This window comes from Nyctereutes procyonoides, unplaced genomic scaffold (genome assembly GCF_905146905.1).
Source record: "Nyctereutes procyonoides isolate TBG_1078 unplaced genomic scaffold, NYPRO_anot_genome, whole genome shotgun sequence".
Taxonomy (NCBI): domain Eukaryota; kingdom Metazoa; phylum Chordata; class Mammalia; order Carnivora; family Canidae; genus Nyctereutes; species Nyctereutes procyonoides.
This window is the reverse complement of record NW_026575142.1, coordinates 2,131,744-2,152,182: the sequence shown is the minus strand read 5'-3', so window position 1 is coordinate 2,152,182 and position 20,439 is coordinate 2,131,744. Positions and strand designations below refer to the sequence as shown.

Here is a 20,439-nt window from a genome sequence, read left to right as displayed (position 1 = left end):
TGGGGGAAAGTTTGGGGATTACTTTAAAAAGTAACAAAAATTGTTTTCTCTAATATTTATCTTATTGTTGTTGAGGCATAGGATTAAAGAAAAAAGCATGAACTCATTGCAGTTTTGAGTTTGTGAAACTTGATTAAATATTCAGTCCATCTAGTCAATATCCCTCCAGTTCAATCCAGCTTTTGGCAGTTGATGGTTCAAAGAAAGTCATAGAAGTTGAGAGGTCTGGAAGTTGAGGCTTCTGAATTTGGAAACTCATTTAGGCCACAGCAACAGGCCTGTGTCCAGAGCTTCCAGGGCAGGATGCTACTTCAGACTCTCAATCTACGCTGGAGTACAAAGCCAATGTCTTTGGGTAAGCGAAGAAACAAAACAATCAGAATTTTGGAGGTACTGGGCTGACATAAATCACCAGTTTGGAAATCCTAAATAAGTAACCATCATGTAAGGCAAACATACTATATATATACACACACACTGAAGGAAAGAGGCCGTCTCAATGACTAATACCCTGGTGCTCCAAGTTTCCTAAAGTTAAAAAAAGGTCAGAATACATGTTTATAATTTTACTGATGACACTTACTTGTAACATTTCCCCTCAATTGGAAATTGTTTACAGTTATTACAGGGAATTCCAAGGTGTTTATCCAGTCGCTCTCTTTCAGCTGCAGTCACAAGGTTGCTAGAGTTTTTGAATTCTTCTAAAACAAGTTTTAATGGTGCAAACTCTTTCCTACACAGAGGACATTTCAACATGGAAGTATCTGAAATTGGATCCTGATAGTTAGCCAGGATCTTCATGCATTTTATATGGATGCTATTGCCACAGCCAAACCTGTCAGAAATAGAATTTGAATTTACCATTTGTATACATCAAAGTTATATATATATATATATATATATATATATATATATATATATATTTACATAAGTAAAACTTTCAGTGCTATCATTATTTCCCATAAAAATAGATTCTGAACCGATTTTCCAAATAAAGCTTGATTATACACATAACCACTATCTTATCTACCTACCCAATCTATCATCTTTAATTTAATGCATTAGGATTCCTAACAAACTCTCCCCCATTCTGATGAAATGGTGGTAAACAATTCTGCATCATCAAAATATTTGTCATTTTTTTTAAGATTTTATTCTTTAAGTAATCTCTACACCCATTGCAGGGCTTGGACCCACAACTCTAAGATCAAAAATTGCATGCTCCATTGACTGAACCAGCCAGGCACCCCAATATTTTTCATTTTTAAAGTGACAACAAATATAATCTTAACAAAAGGAAAATTATAGCAATAATTATTGTTTTTTTAAATAAAAAGCATCATTGAGATTGGGGTATTACCTTATTTTCCTAGAAATCACACAGTATGTAGTAGTACCTGACAAATATCTACTGAGAGAAATAATATTTTGGAAAATAGTCAGCAACTTAAAAATATGCAGTAGAAGCAGCCATGTGAAAAACTACATGAATGAAAATTTTGACAAATAATCAGGAGTAAGAAAATGAAAAGTTCAATAGTAAATAGTTACCCAAATATCCAAGTCCAACTTTATAGTGCCTCAAAGAATAGTATGAATATGACACTCTTAACAAATGTTTGTATAGGTAAAAATTTCAATTATTTATATTTAAAGATAGAATTTTGAGAAACCGAAAAGAATTTTTATAATATTAAAGTACTGTCTTTACTAACAGAAAACTCTTTGTAACTGGTCTAAGCCATGACATTTATTCATGTGTATAAAACAAAAATGTGAAAATTATCCTACTTTAATAACTTAAGGTAGAGAGAGGAGTGCAGTGGAGTTAGGCTTTAATTTTCACCCTTTATAATGTAGCCCAGAAATGTTTCAAGTAAGAACAGGACCTTCTACAATGGCTATGTTAGGAAACAAAAGAAGGACAATTAAATAATAAGCAATAGGTAAAGCTTTCTTTTGTTTATCAACATGTCTTAGAAGAATCAATTACAAACTTATTGAATTAGAATTTTTTTCATAAGCTTCAAATATCCAAAGGAAAAACATGTAGAAGGTTGAGAAGATGGCAAAATAGAATCTTGAGCTCACCTTGCCCTGACTAACAGACACTCACAGACACAAGAGCCACCTAAGTGCAGTTAACTGTCACCTGGAACATGGGCAGAACGGGCTTTTCACAGTTAATTGCGGAGGGAATTTAACATCGAAAAGTGTAAGAGGAGCAGAGATAGGCTCAGGAACTAAACCCCTGGGGAGACTAACTACAAATACGAGGGACACCACAAGCATGGACAACTGGCAGGATGGGCCCCCACCCTAGGCACCCAAGGCACAGGGAACCTGTGGGGAAGAGGAGTCCCCACAATTGGCTTTGAAAACCAGTAGGGCTTACCAGTTTTTACATCAGCGGGGCTTAGCTCCAGGAGAGCAACAGGGTGATAGGAAACTGACCCTCCACCCTTAAAGAGCCAGCATAACAAAAACCCAGCCTCCGCCAAAATACAGCAAAAAAGCAGCAGTTTGAAAAGCACCGGGTTATCATGAAGGAGATTGATTTACTAATTTCAGAATGTGCCTCAGAGGAGTAAGGATCACTAGGAGACTTCTCCAAGAACAAAAGAGCTAGTGGGCACCATTTCTATCTTCCCCCATCCCAGAGGCTAGATAGCTGGATGCCTGCAGGAACCAGCATACACACTCTCCACCTATTTTGCTATCACAGTGCTTCCTGCCCCCACATTATCCTGTGGAATCAGACCAACCAACTTGCCCCACTTAGCAGGTGTCCCACCAAAGTAGCTCCTGGTCTAACACACTCTGCAAGCAGTCCCAGCAGGGACCAGCACCATTGCAAAGTGATGCCTACCCTGGGGAGAGAGGCAGCTAACTACACACACCAGTGTACCCACAGTCTCAGCAGCCAAACCTTACAGCAGGCAGCTTAGACACCACCCTGCCAGTCAGTGCAACTGCAGTGCTGGCTCGCAGACTGGGGGCAGGCATGAGGTCTGACTTCTGGCCCCATCCACCCATGAAAGTCTTTCAAGTGACAACACAGGAGAGTGCCCTGAGTTCAGTGTGACTGCAGTCCCAACAGATAGGATGAGGGCAGGCATCCAGTGTGACCACTAATACTTCCCAACTACAAGCCTAGTAGTGCTTTTAGATGGGTTCAAACTTAAGTGACCAACTTATATATACTTTTATTTTTTTAAGATTTTTAAAAATTTATTCATGAGACAGAGAGAGAGACAGAGACAGAGAGAGACAGAAAGAGACAGAGGCAGAGACACAGGCAGAGGGAGAAGCAGGCTCCATGCAGGGAGCCCAATGTGGGACTGGATCCCAGGACCCTGGGATCATGCCCTGAGCTGAAGGCAGACGTTCAACTGTTGAGCCACCCAGGAAGCCCTAATATATACTTTTATATAGACTTTAAAAAAATATTATTTATTTACTTATTTTATTTATGAGAGAGAGTGCATGAGTGAGGGTGAGTGAGATAGCATGATTGGGGCAGAGGCAGAGGGAGAGGAAGAGGCAAATTCCCCCCTGAGCAGCAAACCCAAAGAGGGGGTCCATCCCAGGACCCTGGGATCATGACCTGAGTTGAAGGCAGACACTTAACCGACTGAGCCACCCAGGTGCCCGTTATATAGACTTTTATATGCATGATGTTATATATGAACCTAATAGCAATCATACATTTAAAAAAAGCTATTAAATTATATAAAAAAAATAAAGAGAAAGGAATCCAAGCATGACACAAAAGGAAGCCATCAAACCACACCAGAAGAGAGCAAGAGAAGGAAGGAATGGAGAAGAACTACAAAAACAAGCATAAAACAAGTAACAAAATTACAATGAGTACCTAAATATCAATAATTACTTTAAATGTAAATGAACTAAATGTTCCAATCAAAAGGCAGGGTGAGTGGATTGATAAAAAATACCAACTCATCTATATGCCACCTTCAAGGGACTCACCTCAGACTTAAAGACATATGGAGATTGAAAATGAAGAGACGGAAAACCACTTACCATGCAAATGAAAGTGAAAAGAAAGTCAGAGTAGCCATACTTACATTGGACAAAATGGGCTTTAAAACAACGACTGTAACAAGAGAAAAACAAGGACATTACATATATATATAGGGAACAATTCAACAAGAGGATATAACAGCTGTAAATGTTTGTGTACTCACATGTGAGCACCTAACTACATAGAGGAACTATTAACAGACATAAAAGAAGAAATTGACAGTAATACAATAATAGTAGAGGATATTAATATCCCATTTACATCAATGGATGAATCAGCCAGATGGAAAATCAACAAGGAAATAGTGGCTTTCAACAACACGTTGGGTCAGATGGACTTAATAGATACTCAGAACATTCCATCCCAAAACAGTAGAATATACAATCTTTTCAAGTACACATGGAATAATCTCCAGAATAGATTGCATGTTAGGCCACAAACACGTCTCAATAAATTCAAAAAGATTGGAATCATATCATGCATGTTTTCTGACCATAACGGTATGAAATTAGAAATCAAACAGAAGAAAAAAAATCAGAAAAAAAACACAAATAAATGGAGGCTAAATAACATGCTACTAAACAATGGGTGGGTTAATCAAAATATAAAAGAAGAAATAAAAAATGTGTGAAGACAAATGAAAATGAAATCACAATGGTCTAAAATCTTTGGGATGCAGCAAAAGCTGATCAAAGAGGGAAATTTATAGCAATACAGACATACCTCAAGAAGCAAGGAAGAAAAAAAAAAGAAGCAAGGAAGATCTCTAACAAACAACATAACCTTATAGCTAAAGGGGCTAGAAAAAGAACAAAACCCAAATCTAGTAAAGGGAAGGAAATAATAAAGATTTAAAGAAGAAATAAATGGAAAAGATACAAAAAACCCCCTCCTCAGACATTATAATAGATCAATGAAACCAGGAGCTGGTTATTTGAAAGGATCAATAAAATTGATAAACTTTTCACCAGACTCATCAAGAAAAAGTGAGAGAGGCCTCGAATATATAAAATCAGAAATGGAGAAGGAAAAATAACAACCAATGCCACAGAAACACAAAGAATTAAAAGATAATATTATGAAAAATTGTATACCAACAAATTGGGCAATGTAGAAGAAATGGATAAATTCCTAGAAACATAACACTTTCCCAAACTGAATCTACTTCCAATAAGAAATAGAAAATTTGAACAGACCAATGAGTAGCAAGGAAATTGAATCAGTAATGAAAAAACTCCCAACAAAAGTCCAGGACCAGATGGCTTCACAGGTGAATTCTACCAAATAATTAAAGAATATCTATTCTTCTCAAATTATTCCAAAAGAGAGAAGAGGAAGGGAAGCTTCCAAATTCATTCTACTAGGCCAGCATTATCCTGGGACCAAAACCAGATAAAGATACTACAAAACAAAATGTATAGGCCAATCTTTCTGATGAACATAGATGTAAAAATTCTCATCAAAATATTAGCAAACCTGGGACGCCTGGGTGGCTCAGTGGTTGAGCGTCTGCCTTTGGCTCAAGGAGTGACCCCAGGGTCCTGGGATCGAGTCCCACATCGGGCTCCCTGCATGGAGCCTGGTTCCCCCCTGCCTGTGTCTCTGCCTCTCTCTCTGTGCCTCTCATGAATAAATAAATAGTATCTTTTAAAAATAATTAGCAAACCAAATCAAACAATACATTAAAAAATGACTCACCATGAACAAATGGGATTGATTCCAGGGATATAAGTGTGGTTCAATATTCATAAATCAATCAACAAGACGTATCAGATTAGCAAGAGTTAGGACCAAAGAAAGTGATCTCAATAGATGCAGGAAAAGCATTTGACAAAGTACAACATCGATTCATGATAAAAACTCTCAACAGAATAGGTTTAGAGGGAATAATTTCTCAATATGCTAAAGGCCATATATGAAAAACTCACACTAAAATCATACTCAATAGTGAAAAACTAAACGCTTTTCCTCTAAGATCAGGAACAAGACAAGAATGTCCACTCTCACCAATTTTATTCAACACATTACTGAGAGTCCTCGCCTCAGCCGTCAGACTAAAAATAAATACACGACGTTCAAGTGGGTAAGGAGGAAATAGTACATTCAGTATTTGCAGATGACATAATACTATACATAGAGAACCTTACAGACTCCAGCAAAGAATACTAGAGCTAATAAATAAATTCAGTAAGGTCACGGGATACAAGATCAACATATGGAAATCTGCTGCATTTCTCTACACTGATAACGAAGTAGCAGACAGAGAAATTAAGAAAACAGTCCCATTTAGAATGGCATCAAAAAGAACAAAATACTTAGGAATAAATTTAACCAAGGAGGTGAAAGACTTGTACTCTGAAAACTATAAAACCCTGATGAAAGAAATTGAAGATGGCACGACAAGTGGAAAGAGAGTCCGTGTTCTAGGATTGAAAAAAATCAATACTGTTAAAACGTCCAGACGACTCCAAGCAACCTACAGAGTGAATATAATTTCTATCAGAATACAAGCAACGTTTTTCACAGAACTAGAACAAATAATCCTAAAATTTGTATGGAACCACAAAATATCCTAAATAGCCAAAGCAAACTTGAGAAAGTAAGACAGAGCTGGGAGTATCACAATTGCAAATCTGAAGATACACACTAAAGCTGTAGTAATCCGCACAGTGCGGCACTGGCACAGAAACAGACACACAGATCAGCAGAACAGAAGAGAGGGCCCAGAGAGAAACCCATACACAGATGACCGATTAATCTACGACAAAAGAGGCAACAATAGACAACGAGGAAAAGACCGTTTTTCAATGAATGGTGCCGGGAAAACTAGACGGCTATAGGCAGGAGAATGAAACTGGACCCCTTTCTTACAAAAATCAACTCAAAATGGATTAAAGGCCTAAATGTGAGATCTTGAAACCATAAAAATCCCCAAAGAAACACAGACAGTAATTTCTTTGACATCATCCATAGAACCATTTTTCTAGATTTGTCTCCTCAGCCAAGGGAAGCAAAAGCAAAATTAAGCTATTGAGGTTACCTAAAAATTAAACGCTTTTTGCACAGCAGAGGAAACAATTAACAAAACCGAAAGGCGCCCTACGGAAGGGGAGAAGATATCTGCAAGGGCTTTATCTGATAAGGGTTAATATCCAAAATATATAAAGAACTTATGCAATTCAACACCAAAAAGCCCCCAAATAATCTGATTAAAAATGGTCAGAGGATCTGAATAGACATTTTTCCAAAGCAGTCACACACATGGGTGACAGACACACAGGGACAGGGAGATGGTCAAGATCAGAAATCGTCAGGGTTGCTGTCAGAAGGGACGTGAGCGGCGGAACGGGGGAAATAGGGTTAGGAGTACACTTACCTTGATGAGCACTAAGTAATGTACAGAATTACTGAATCGTTACATTGTATACCTGAAACCAATATAAACGCAGTATTTTAATTATACTTCAATAAAATAGAGAAAGAAAGAAACATGTCACCTGCAAAATGTGACAGGAAGCTTTTTCTCTAAAAGTAACTCTTGACAAATAGAGCAGATATCATCTGAGCCAATTTCCTTCTGTTTGATGTACCCGTCTTCCTCAATGTGCACAGCTTCGCCATTTGTTCTTTTTTGGGGAGTTTGAACTCGATGTATTCCTTGGAGCAAGTCACTGATTTCTCTCTCCACGAGACCTAACCGCAAAGCAGCTAGTGAAAAATTCCAAAGTATTAAAATTCGGTGGCGAAACTGGAGATACAGAAATGTAACAAATTATGCTGAAAGTTAGAACTTTTTGTCCAAATATCAGAAAGACAGTTGTGATTGAATTTTTATACCTACATTTACCACTTTTTGTATTTATTCTGAACCAAAAGGGCAGGAAAGAGTCATTTGTAAGAAGAATGAAAGTTATCTTTTTTTTCCCCTTGTGACTGGAAAGAGTGCAAATATAGGGTTATAAAGGTTTTACACTGATTACATGATCGTGTTCCTCCTTGGATCGGTGTCATGATCTTACAATCTGACCTGTTCAACTTCTCCATAAACAAATACTTACAACATAGAATTAAAAACAAAACAAAACAAACAAACAAAAACAAAAACAAAAACAGGCACAAATGCAGAAAGGGGAAACAGGGATATTTGGGAAGTCAGTACAATTAGTATCTGCTGGATGAGTAAAGAATAGATGGATAATGGGAGAGCAAGACTCAGCTGGTGGTGCCGACTCTCCCGTCCTGGTTTAAGAGGGGAGAGGGTCTGTCAGAGGATCTTGGTAGCCACATCTTTCACAGATTGGGTCAGTATTCCTCAGGACAATCTATTATGAACTATGTTGCTTATAACCTGGGGATATGCATCCTTTGAGTTATGAATTTTCTCCATCTTGCTGTCCTTATAGGAAATTATTTTCTAATAATACATATGGTTTTGACCAGGGCATCTTAGATTCTTCATTCCCTGGCCCATCCCAGGCTCTTTTCCTTTTCTCTCTCCGTAACATGCCATAATTTAAATGCCGTCTGTTTTTGGTACCCTGAATTTTACTCCTGTTATACACCCTGTATTATATCTAGAACATCCTTTAATAAATTTTTAAAACATTCACAAGGTCATGAAAAGCTTCATTTTTCTGGAAAGACTCCTGATTAGACACTAAAAATACTGAAAACACCATAGATACGTTTCAGTACAGAAATCTCTGTTCTTTGCATGCGGTGGGGTGGCAGGTGGAATGTAAGAGGGTAACATACTGTAATTAACCATTACGTTGGGGGATGATGGCTATTTGTCACAGACAGAGCAATATCTGCTCTCTACAAAAAAAAAAAAAACATGGGGAGGAAAAAGAACAAAAATTGTGCTTTTGGGAATAGAGATTTTCTAGGGCAGCAGAATTACTGAATATAGGAGTTCATAAAAGGAGCTGGCCAGAAGCTGTCCTATGTGGTGTAATACGAATTGGAAGATACAAGGGAGAAACAAACTCTTCGGAGATCAATTTGGAAAAATCAATGTATGAGACTAGGAAAGAACATTCCTTTATAAAGAAGAGCAAGACAGCTAACCTTATGGAAGATGTTCAATTTCATTAAACATCAAAGACAAGTGAGTTGAAATAAGAATGAGGCACAGACACAGAATGAATATTGCTACTGAATAAGTAATGACAAATAAATGAAATGTTATGTTTCTCATATTTAGAAAAGTCATATGACGGCATTCTAGATCTTCTAAGGGTGTGTTAGATACAAGGGAGAATGGAAACTATTTTCTTATGCAAATTTACCGATTATCATGGACCTTCTATCTGGCATTTTTTCGTGTTTTGTAAGCTAGCCTCTTTTTTTGTTTCTAAAACTATGGAAATATTATTAATGTTTCAGAGTATTTCTGTGTATTTTTAAGTTATTTTCTTTGGGGACTTAAGTGTTCTTTTCATGCCTTTCACACTATGGTTAAGTAATAATATGTACCTAACACATGAATTCCAAAGCAAAACTAGCAGAAAATTGATACACTGCTCAAATTGCAAATTACTAAAAGTATTTTAAAGATCGATTTGGCAATACATATGGGCGGCAGACTTAAAAATATCAATACTTCTACTCTAAAACCCAATTCATGAGATTTTGGGCTAAAGAAATAATTGAAGGAAGAGACAGCTTCATGTACCAGGAATATAACAGTAGTTAGAAATAAACTAAATTACTAGCGGTAGAAGAATGTTAGCTAATTATGATTTACTATATTCTGTGGAATAATGTTAGCCATCGATGACTTTAATTACATAGATTACACAGCATTGAAAATGTTTACAAAGTAACAGTGTTTGATAAAAAAGCAGAAGTCAAGGTGCCCGTGGAGTATTGGGTTTGCATAAATATAAACTCAAAAAGGAAATAAGAAAGCATAAAAGTTTATGGTATCTTTGCAGTGGGAATTTAAAAAAATTCCCTTAAATGTGGTTTTTACTTTATCTAAATATTTTATTAAAAAAGGAACAGATGGTATTTACTAGACAAGAAATAAAGGAAAGTGAGAAGAGAGGAGCTCAAAAAGTCTGGTTTATATGTTGCATTCTGTCTGCTGTTAGCAGTGGACCTTTCAGAATTCCCCTTATAAAGGGGAGAGGGGAGCTGGATAAACTAAAAGTCTTTCTATGCCAACATTTATAAAATGAAGAGGAGGAGAAGTTTCTGGCTCTTAGTTATTTGTCCCTCAGCTCTCTGTTAAAAAGTAAACTATCAAAAAGCAGACATTGTATTTAGAAGGAACTAGTAGGTTGATAAATGTAGGTTTTCCTTAAAAACATTTGTTGGGTGATAAGAAAAAAGAAATGTCCAATGCTCAAAACCTGGTATCTTTGTAATACAATTCCTGCATAATCATCTTTGTAAGTCTTCAAAAATAAGTCATATTTTTGATACGCAACACTAGGGTCCAAATATTTGTTTTCTGATGTGTTTTAGAAGAATCTGGGAATGATATTCAAAACACTCTTCCCAAACGAAACAAAACAAAACAAAACAGAACAATCTTCCCTCATCACTAGTAACCATCTCCTCCATTATGTACATACATCACATAATCCTAATGAATAACTGTTTATAGCTTTCTTTAAATTTTCATGGATGTTTGTTCTAGCTTTCATTTACATGATAAATTTTAAGGTGTGCAAATAGGATTTTCTCAAAGTTGACTAAAACTTCTTTAAAATATAGGAGACATGGAAGATCTTTTATTTTAGTAGGAAGCATCATTTTTCAAAATGAATATAAAGGATTGAACATTAAAAAAAATTCCCTACTATGATAGACTCATATTTATGGAACAAAACATGGTTTCTGTCCTCAAGAAGTACAAAGGGTAACACAATGTTAAATATTATGTTGATCCATATCAAATTGCTAGTTTTTGTAAATAGTAACACCCAGAAATGTTAGTATTCATAGGTTTTGATTTATATAAAGGACCAAACAGAGGCTCTTGGTTAATGCACAGTACAGTGAATATTCATCGACTTTGGTGGTACAGAGGGGCACTGTCTAACTGGCCAACCACCAGCCACATGTGGCTACTGAGCACTTGACATGTGGCTCACGTGGCTGAAAAACTAAATTTTTAATTTTGCTTCATTAAATTGAAACTGACAACTGATAACAGTCACTAAAAAATTTATACTTGCAACAATTTGGGTGTCATATGAATCTTTTCACCAACTGATTATTTTTTGAAATCTAAGTGCAGATTGAATATTTCCAATGAAAATGTAGCGTCTGAGATGAGATGCTCTGTAAGTATAAAATACCTGCTAGACTTTGAGGACAGCCTACAAAATACTGCATAATTTTTATATTCATCACCTCTTGATGTGATAATGTTCTGATGTATTGAATTAAATTAACATATATGATTGAAATTAAATTTCCCTTTTTCTTGCTATTTTTTTTTGTTAATGCAGCTGCTAGGAAATTACATATGTGGCTTGCATGATGTTTCTGTTGGACAGCACTAGCATAGACGCTTGCGGAAATGATTTGTACAACAGTGGGGAGAACAAATAAGACTTGGAGAGGATGTAAACATTTAACTTCAGGTGGATAAAATGAAGAAATAGAGAAGAAAACAATATGTATATACCATAGAACCTAATCATGGTGTATGAAGGGGTTGGGAGAGAGGATGAAGTAGAGAATGAAGGGACACTTCAGAAAGAACCTTTTGTCTACAATGTGAAGGAGGAAGCCCTGAAGTGCAGGCCCTGAAGAGGAGGAGGCTGCTAGCAGCACTATGAAGAGCTCCTGAGGGTTGGAGAAAAGCAAGAAAGAGGATGGAGAGATGAGAGCCCCGTGGGGAAGAAGGCGAGATACAACGTGAACGGGATTCGTGGCACGACCAGAGATACAAAGGAAGAAACTGGGGCAGGAAAAGTCCCCTCCTTTCTGGTTTTGGAGACTAAAGAAGCAGCAAAGCCAATACATGGGGTAGGGAGTACAAGATGGGAGCACAAATGGGAAGAAATTTGATATTTAAATATCAACCTTTAGAACCTTTAAAATGGATCTGCCCCGAAGGCAGCTGGAAATACCTCTCGGTTGATAAGATGCTGAAATCACTGGTACAAAGGAAACAGCAGATGTGGAAAATGGGAGACATTCCTCAGAAAGTGTGTCAAGTGAGAGAAGAGTAAAAATAAAGTTCTGTGAAACACTGACATTAATTTATTATCTAGTACAACTTTTAAAGGTTTATTGTAATTATTCTTATATGATAGTTGAGGGGAATTGAACTTGGCTAAATAAAACCAATACTCTTAGAACTAAAAAAAAATTGAACACTTATTATCATTTTAATCTTTATGAATATCATAAACATTTGTTGATAAATTTTAAAATGTCATTGCAATTTTTAGATGGGTTTATTGTAGGCCAAATAACCACATGACTAGAGGAACCCTTCCATCGTGACAATATCTTTTTTTATAAAATCTGCAAATCCAGATGACCTGCAACAAAATTATTTTTCTCTTTTAATTTTGATAGACCCCAGAACTTAAAGTCACACAGCTATATGCCTGACTCTAAACTCAATTTAAGTACTGTCATAAAAATATTTTATCCTTAAAATATGTATACCTATATATTTTTAAAAAGATTTACATATATATATTTGCATACAAGTTTCAGTCAGTAGACATTTTTTTAATGAAATTATGTGCCATGTCAACTGTCTATTGATGGGACCTAAAAAAATACATTTCTTATTTTTCCTGTAATTAAAATAATTTAAAATATAGAAACCACTGTGAATCTTTGCTTAGAACGCATGAGGGAAATTTTGCCTTCTGAATAGTCATTGTTTCACCCTTTTTAAAAGTCCTACTGAATTTGAAATGATAAAGTTAACATTTGTTTGTTAAGGAAGAAAATTGTTCCAAGTCTTAAATGTAACAAATTGAGCTATAGATAGTTTGTCAGATTGTTTAGGAAAATAATTTTTAAATTTAGAATATGTCCAAACAAAAAATTACTAACAATGTTAACTTCAAAATAATAAAAGAAAAAAACACAACTTACATTCATGATTCCTTGGAAGCTTGAATTTTTTCAACAAGACCCTAATATTCACAGGCAAAAAACAAACAAACAAAAACATTTATTTCTGACAGAACCTAAAAAGATGTATTTTGTTTTAATTTTAGGATAGGGACAGCATTATAGAATTTATATTGCTGACAGTGTTATAAATAAACTTAACACTTACCGATTTTGTTATGATAGTAGGCAAATATGTTAACTATACTGAAATTAAAATAAAAAACTCAGACAAAAATAATAGTTAAATATGTGTTTTAAAGTAAGCATTGTGAAAAAAGTGTGATGAATGAACATAAAAAACATTTATAATAAAGAGATTTGCCAGTCAGTCCATGTATTTCTTTAGGAAATACAGATGTTCACAGAGTTAGGCTAGTGAGGGAATTGAGGTATTCATAGTACTTCCTTTCAACTTCCCTAGAAGTTTCTTATGCCCGAAAATGGAGTAATTTTCTGGAGAGTACCAAGTGACTGCTTTCCTACATATAGCACTTTAACATATGACAAAAAAAATACTTAAAATATCACCAATTAAAATGGACTATGGCTTTTTTTTAAAGTGAGAAATACATTTAAAATTATTAAATATATTAAATATATTTAGTATATTAAGGACTTGAATTATATTTCCATTTAGTTTGATTAATGTATTATAAAAAATGAGTTACATTATAAAAAAGGGGAACAGAAGGTCTTTGCCCTGAGGAAGCTAGCACTAAAAAAAAAAAAAAAAAAAAAAAAAAAAAAAAAAAAGAAACAAAAGAAAAAAACACCTATTTTAAGAAATGTAATTATTTTTAATAATAAAACCAAACCGCAAGTTTTGAAAGGCTCATATTTTATATCTTCTATGCTAACTAAAGCAAATTATGTTAGCAATGCTGGATAGAAACTGATCAAACCAAAACAACAAAAACCAGGTAAATAAAAGTTTTGGAAATGACAGATACACATCTTTTTGCTTTGTTTTTTTTTTTTAACCTATAAAAAAAAGCATTCCAAATGTGGGATTCACTTTCCTCTCAATTTTTTGTTTGATTTGTTTTACTCTCAAAGATCAATCAGACTTTCTATAGAAGTATATTTCATGATTTGTTTGTGTACATATAGGTGAATAAAACAAAATGAGTTGAAAGAATGAAAAACGTGGAGAAAATTCCAAATTATTTCCAAACACTAAGTGGAAAGAGTCTTTAAATTTCCATTCCTAGGATTCCTCTACAAATAGTCTCTCAGACTAGAGGAGAAATTTCAGGTTCGTCGGAAGTAATCTTCAGTGGAGTCCTACTACCATCTTGAAAGAATCATAGTAAATGCTTATCGAAAACAAAAATAATACGTTAAAATACATCATAATGAAAAAATCAAAATGGATTTTTTGTTTTAAGTCATTTGTTGTACTGTATTTACAAAGAAAACAAACAATGCATCAGTTAGAATAAAAATTAAAATGTATGAAGGTATTTATTTTTAACTGACCGCAAATAGAAATCCTATATTCAGAACATAAGTATCAGTAGTGATGTGAATCAGGGAGGTTTTTCTTTTTTCTAGTTAGATTTCACATTTGTATGTACATAATGAGACCCTCAGAAGTGATTTTTTTTTCTTAATAAAAACATAAACATTCAAAAGTTGCAGAGGTGGTCGTATGTTTCTCAAGTTAGACCTTACTTAATTTTCAAGATGAAATAAAATACTGCAAAATATACTGAAAAACTACAGCCATTTTACCTTAATATTCTCCCAACATCAAATTTCTTTTTAATTTTTTTTTTTTTTATGATAGTCACAGAGAGAGAGAGAGAGGCAGAGACACAGGCAGAGGGAGAAGCAGGCTCCATGCACCGGAGCCCGACGTGGGATTCGATCCCGGGTCTCCAGGATCGCGCCTTGGGCCAAATGCAGGCGCCAAACCGCTGCGCCACCCAGGGATCCCCCAACGTCAAATTTCTTTAATCTGGTACTCAAATCACAAAAAAGGCAATATTGCAAGAAGTCCCCTTGAGGCCGACCTTTATAACAGTTACTTACCAGCATATATGCTTACAAAGTTCCCCTCCTTTCAGAAATGTGGAACAGTTACAAACATGAGGATTTCCTAAAAAAACCTTTAAAAGAAAAATGCATACTTAAAAAAAACCCTCTTGAGCTAATTTTTAGAGTTAGAATAAAACTAATTTAATAGATAATAGAATTAAAAGAGATTTTCAAGAGGTAATTTAGTTTAGGTGACTCCAAAAGTTGCATATAGTGTATAGTGTATGGAGACATCTTAACACCAGCCTCTTCATATTCTTTGTCCGGGTTAATGATCCACATCATCAGCTAAGACTGTTTTTAGGTGACCTACACTCACTTTTTGAAAGCTAAAAAAAAAAAAAAAAAAAAAATCTATACATTTCTTACTGAAAATTCCCTCTGCCTTGCAGGGGAGCTAAAGATCTTTCATACAGTAGCTCATCTTGGATTTTTGTTTTCCACATTTAAGTCGGCATATAATTTTACTTGAGAAGAATAATTTTACTCACCAAGTGTATATTGACTAAAACAAATTACTAACTACAGTAAGTGTTATGAAGGACAACGTAAAAGGGAAAAAAAAAAGGATATCTTAAATAAGCACAGGCTAGTAATTTGTATTCGGTGCTTAAGATGCAGGACACTGAATTAAAATTTTTCAAGTCAACACCTGGCTGACATTTGAGGGGCAAGAGTGGGATATGCAGATATAAAATATCTGTTGTCTTTCAGAAAAATTAAAAATGATTTTTATTAAGGCCTTCCCAAGGCATTGTCATCTAAACAGCACTTTCAAAGGATCTTCTTGGAGTTTTAGAGTAACTAAAGAGAAAGAAAAACCCATTTTATTTATTTAGTAAGTCACAGGTACGTGAGGACCCAAGACCGGGCCAACACAAACCCTATATTTAAATAAAACGTCTCATATTTTCAAGCCTAAAGATCAGGCGAGGGCCGTGATCTTACAAGAGTTGACGCAATTTGGAATCCTGACCTCCAAACACGAAACTTTTCGTTCCTGTCTAACACATACTATATCCCTGTGCCATCTGCGCGTGTTGAGAGGCTGGAGCTCGCAGTCGCAGGGCGTGCGTGTGGCAGCGAGAATCCGCAGGGATCCCGAGGGTGGTCGGGTCCCCTGCGGGCCCAGGACGGCCGGGGGGCAAGGGGGGCCAGGGGGGTCAGCGGGGTCAGGAAGGTCAGGAGGGTGGGGGGTAGGTCAAGAGGGCCAGGGCGGCAGGGGGGTCAGAAGGGCCAGGGGGCTCCGAGGGGTCGGGAGAATCTGGGAGCCAGGAGGGTCGGGGGGTCAGGAGGGTCGCGGGGGGCCAGGGGGACCGGAGGCGAGGAGGAGGGGTGATTACTCGGAAGTCCCCGCGCTCGGGCTCCTCCTCCCGGAGCAGGAAGCCGGTGGGGCCCATCTGCCGCAGGAGGTAGAGGCCGCCGCGCAGGGCCAGGTCCTGGCGCCCGCCCACCAGCTCCCGGGAGCGGCCCCCGCAGCCCCGCGGCCGCAGCATCCCGCCGCCCACACGGCCCCGCCCGCTGCCCGCGGCCCGCGGCCCGCGTCTCCCTGACGACCGCCCGCGGCCAGGTGAGGGCAGCCGAGTCCCCGCCCCCCCGCGTCAGGGCGCCGCACACCTGTCTCCAGGGGCCGGGACGCCAAGGCCCCCACCGCCGCCGACGCCGCCCCCTCCGCCGCCTCCCCTCCGCGGCCAACGCACCCCACCGTGTCAGGGTTCCCCCCCACACCTGTCTCTAGGGACCCGGGACGCCGCGGCCTCCCTCCTCCCCCCACCGAGGCCTCCCCCCGCCCCCACGTACTCCCCCCCGCCCCCGCCGCCAGCACCCCACCCTCGGCCTCCCCCCCGCCCCCCGCCGCCAGCACCCGACCCTCGGCCTCCCCCGCCCCCCGCGGCCTCCCCCCCCGCCCCCGCCGCCAGCACCCCTCCCTCGGCCTCCCCCTCCCCCGCGACCTCCCCCCCGCCCCCGCCGCCAGCACCCCACCCTCGGCCTCCCCCGCCCCCCGCGGCCTCCCCCCCCGCCCCCGCCGCCAGCACCCCACCCTCGGCCTCTCCCTCCCCCGCGGCCTCCCCCCTGCCCCCGCCGTCAGCACCCCTCCCTCGGCCTCTCTCTCCCCTGCGGCCTCCCCCCTGCCCCCGCCGCCAGCACCCCACCCTCGGCCTCCCCCCCCCCGCCCCCGCCGCCAGCATCGGCGTCCCCCCCCCGCCCCCGCCGCCAGCACCTCTCCCTCGGCCTCTCCCTGCCCCGCGGCCTCCCCCCTGCCCCCGCCGCCAGCACCCCACCCTCGGCCTCCCTCCCGCCCCCGCCGTCAGCACCCCTCCCTCGGCCTCCCCCCCGCCCCCGCCGTCAGCACCCCTCCCTCGGCCTCCCCCTCCCCCGTGGCCTCCCCCCCGCCCCCGCCGTCAGCACCCCTCCCTCGGCCTCCCCCCCGCCCCCGCCGTCAGCACCCCTCCCTCGGCCTCCCCCTCCCCCGTGGCCTCCCCCCCGCCCCCGCCGTCAGCACCCCTCCCTCGGCCTCCCCCTCCCCCGTGGCCTCCCCCCCGCCCCCGCCGTCAGCACCCCTCCCTCGGCCTCCCCCCCGCCCCCGCCGTCAGCACCCCTCCCTCGGCCTCCCCCTCCCCCGTGGCCTCCCCCCCGCCCCCGCCGTCAGCACCCCTCCCTCGGCCTCCCCCTCCCCCGTGGCCTCCCCCCCGCCCCCGCCGTCAGCACCCCTCCCTCGGCCTCCCCCCGCCCCCGCCGTCAGCACCCCTCCCACTGGGCCGTGCCCAGGTGCTCCCGGTGCCGCCCGCGTGCCCCTGCCCCCCGCCCCACCCCCGCAGGAGCCCAGGTCCCGGGGTCCGAGGCTGCGGCGCGAGGTGCATCTAGGCCGCGTGTCGGGGGCTGTTGGGCGTCGTGCGCACCCGGACCTCCGCTGCGGGCAACAACCTGCCCCGGACCGCGGGGCTGAGCCGGCCCAGGGCCTGTGACCGCGGCCTCGGGGACGCCTGTCGGGCGCCGCTCCGGGGCCCCCGCGGCCTTTCCGAGAAACCGAGACGGGTCACCGCCGAGCGTGGTTGGACCCCAGGGGCGCCCACATGGGGAGGCAGGGGAGGCGGGGGGGGGCGGGGGGGCGGCGGCCAACGGGGCTGCGGACCGGGCCGGCGCCTTCCGCGGGGTCCAAGGCGCCCACTTACCTGCCGGCTCCACCTTCCCGCGCCCACGACGGGCGCCGAGCGGACTAGGGCCGCGACCCGGCCACCGTGAGCTCTCCGGCACCGGGTGTTGCAGCAAAACACCGTACATCCGCGGATACCCTCATATTCAGACCCACAGAAATCATAAACTGAATTCACTTAGTTCATCCATACTTTGAATCGTAAAAAAAATCCAGATAAATGACTGACAGTCTCCACTTTTTATACCACGAGTTGGGTTTCGGAGTAAAGCATTTCACTCAACTGTCATTCCCTCTCTCTGCATATATAAAAAATATATATTCCCCTATACATTCTGTACATGTGGAGCATATATAAAGAATCAGCCTTGAAGAGGTGAACAATAGCAAATAATTGTTAGACCTGTTAACGCTCACTTACTGTCATTAGACGAGGCTTGCTCCCGGGTAAGTGCGAGGCGTCATTTCCGGGAAGGCCACATGTTTAAAGCACACGAGGCTTTATGGAAGCTAGACGCAGGCTCACAAATTCCGTTTTGGGGGATGATAAAAGTCGGAATATTCATGCGTTCACGGAGGTTAAAAAGAGAAAGCACAGACTGTTAGACAGAACTTCAGTCTAGATGTAAGACGTTTGTTTTTATGTCTGTCAGTTGAGACTTTCAGACGTTTTTATAGCCAGGTGACTGTCCCATATGTTTGCTTCATCTCTTGAGACTGTGTGACATGAGTAATATTTGCAAATACTAAATCAGGGAATTACATTTCTCCCTTCAGCTTGTTGTGCTCCCTTCCAAGTCACAGTGGGAAGCATATTGCCCCAGAGACGAGGGAGGCGGTGAGCACGGGAAAGGAGTCATTGCTAAGCCTGGAGTTTCATGAACTAAGTTGTGGTCCCTTCGGCAAGACAGTTTAGCCATAAAAGACTGGAATCAATACATTTTATCAATCAATCTTAAGTTCCTAGGTTAAGAGAGAAAAAGTGGGGCCTGGAATGCCGGGTCACTGGACTGTGGGAGACAAGGCTGCGGGGTGTGGGAAGACGGTGCACAGAGGTGGGTGCAGGAAGTCGCGCTGCTCACAACAGGGTGCACCGGGCCGCGTGAGGGTGGCAGCAGGTGCAGGCACGGACTGAAACACTGAGGCGGGTTTGGGAGGACCGAGGGCACCCAGGGAAGGCGTGTGGCTCCGGATGTTTGCTTCGGGAAGGGCGTCAGGGCGGTGCAGCTTCCTGGGAGCCCCGGCCTTCGGCCCAGTGTTCCCGGAGGCGCACAGAGGGACCACACGGGTCAGGGGGCTGCTTCTGCGGAGAGGAGTGTGTGTCCACGGCCCAGGGCCGCAGGCCGCACCCCGGAGTCTGGCTGGGGTCGCGGAGACTCAGCAGTGTCCAGGCGACAGAAGCAAACCCAAGGGCGGCCCCGGGTCTCTGCTGATGTGCTTGAGGCCGTGGCCCGCTGTTGAGGTCAGTCGGGGCGTCCTGAGCTACACACACGACTCCTGTAAGATCACAGCAGTGTCTCTGGCTCGGGCAGGGGGACAGACCCAGAACGAAGCACACAGTTTCCTTGCTGGCACTGAGGGTGCAGGAGGCCACCTGTAAGGGAGGCTGGGGGCCTCGGGAGGAGCAAAGTGGCCTCTGGCTGACACCAGAAAGGTAATGGGGTACACCTGAAGCAGGGAATCGGATGTTGCCAGCAACACGAGTCAGGTTGAAATCTGATCCTTCCTTGGAGCTTCCGGCTAAGAGTATGTCCTGCTGACTTCTGGACTTGGGTCTCGTAATACCTGGACCAGAGAGCACGGCTGGGCCCGCCTCGACCTCTGACCTACGGAACTGTGCCCTCATAATGAGTGTTGTCTTAAGTCACTGTTTGTGGGAATTTTTAAAATATCAATAGAAAATGAATATACGGGGCCACTAGCAGGTGCATATGCGGCCATTGGCAAATTTCCAGAAACTGTTAGAGGAACAAATATGAATGGAGAGTGCTGACTGACCGTCTTAGGGGGAATAAGTAAAAACATGAACGTGAAAGTTTTATCCCTTGTTATGTGCTAGCACAGGGTTGGACAAGAGAATCATTCTGGCTGGATCCAA

General features: G+C 41.7%; 1 protein-coding gene across 1 annotated transcript in view; it reads right to left on the bottom strand.

The window, feature by feature from the left end:
• Positions 1-16,683, bottom strand: part of ZSWIM2 (zinc finger SWIM-type containing 2) — a 29,817-nt gene extending 13,134 nt beyond the window's left edge. The window contains 5 exon segments of the mRNA XM_055308323.1: positions 584-835; positions 7,543-7,753; positions 13,127-13,167; positions 15,182-15,258; positions 16,531-16,683. Of these exon segments, the coding sequence (XP_055164298.1) occupies positions 584-835; positions 7,543-7,753; positions 13,127-13,167; positions 15,182-15,258; positions 16,531-16,683 (734 nt within the window).
• Between the last annotated feature and the right edge of the window lie 3,756 nt (positions 16,684-20,439).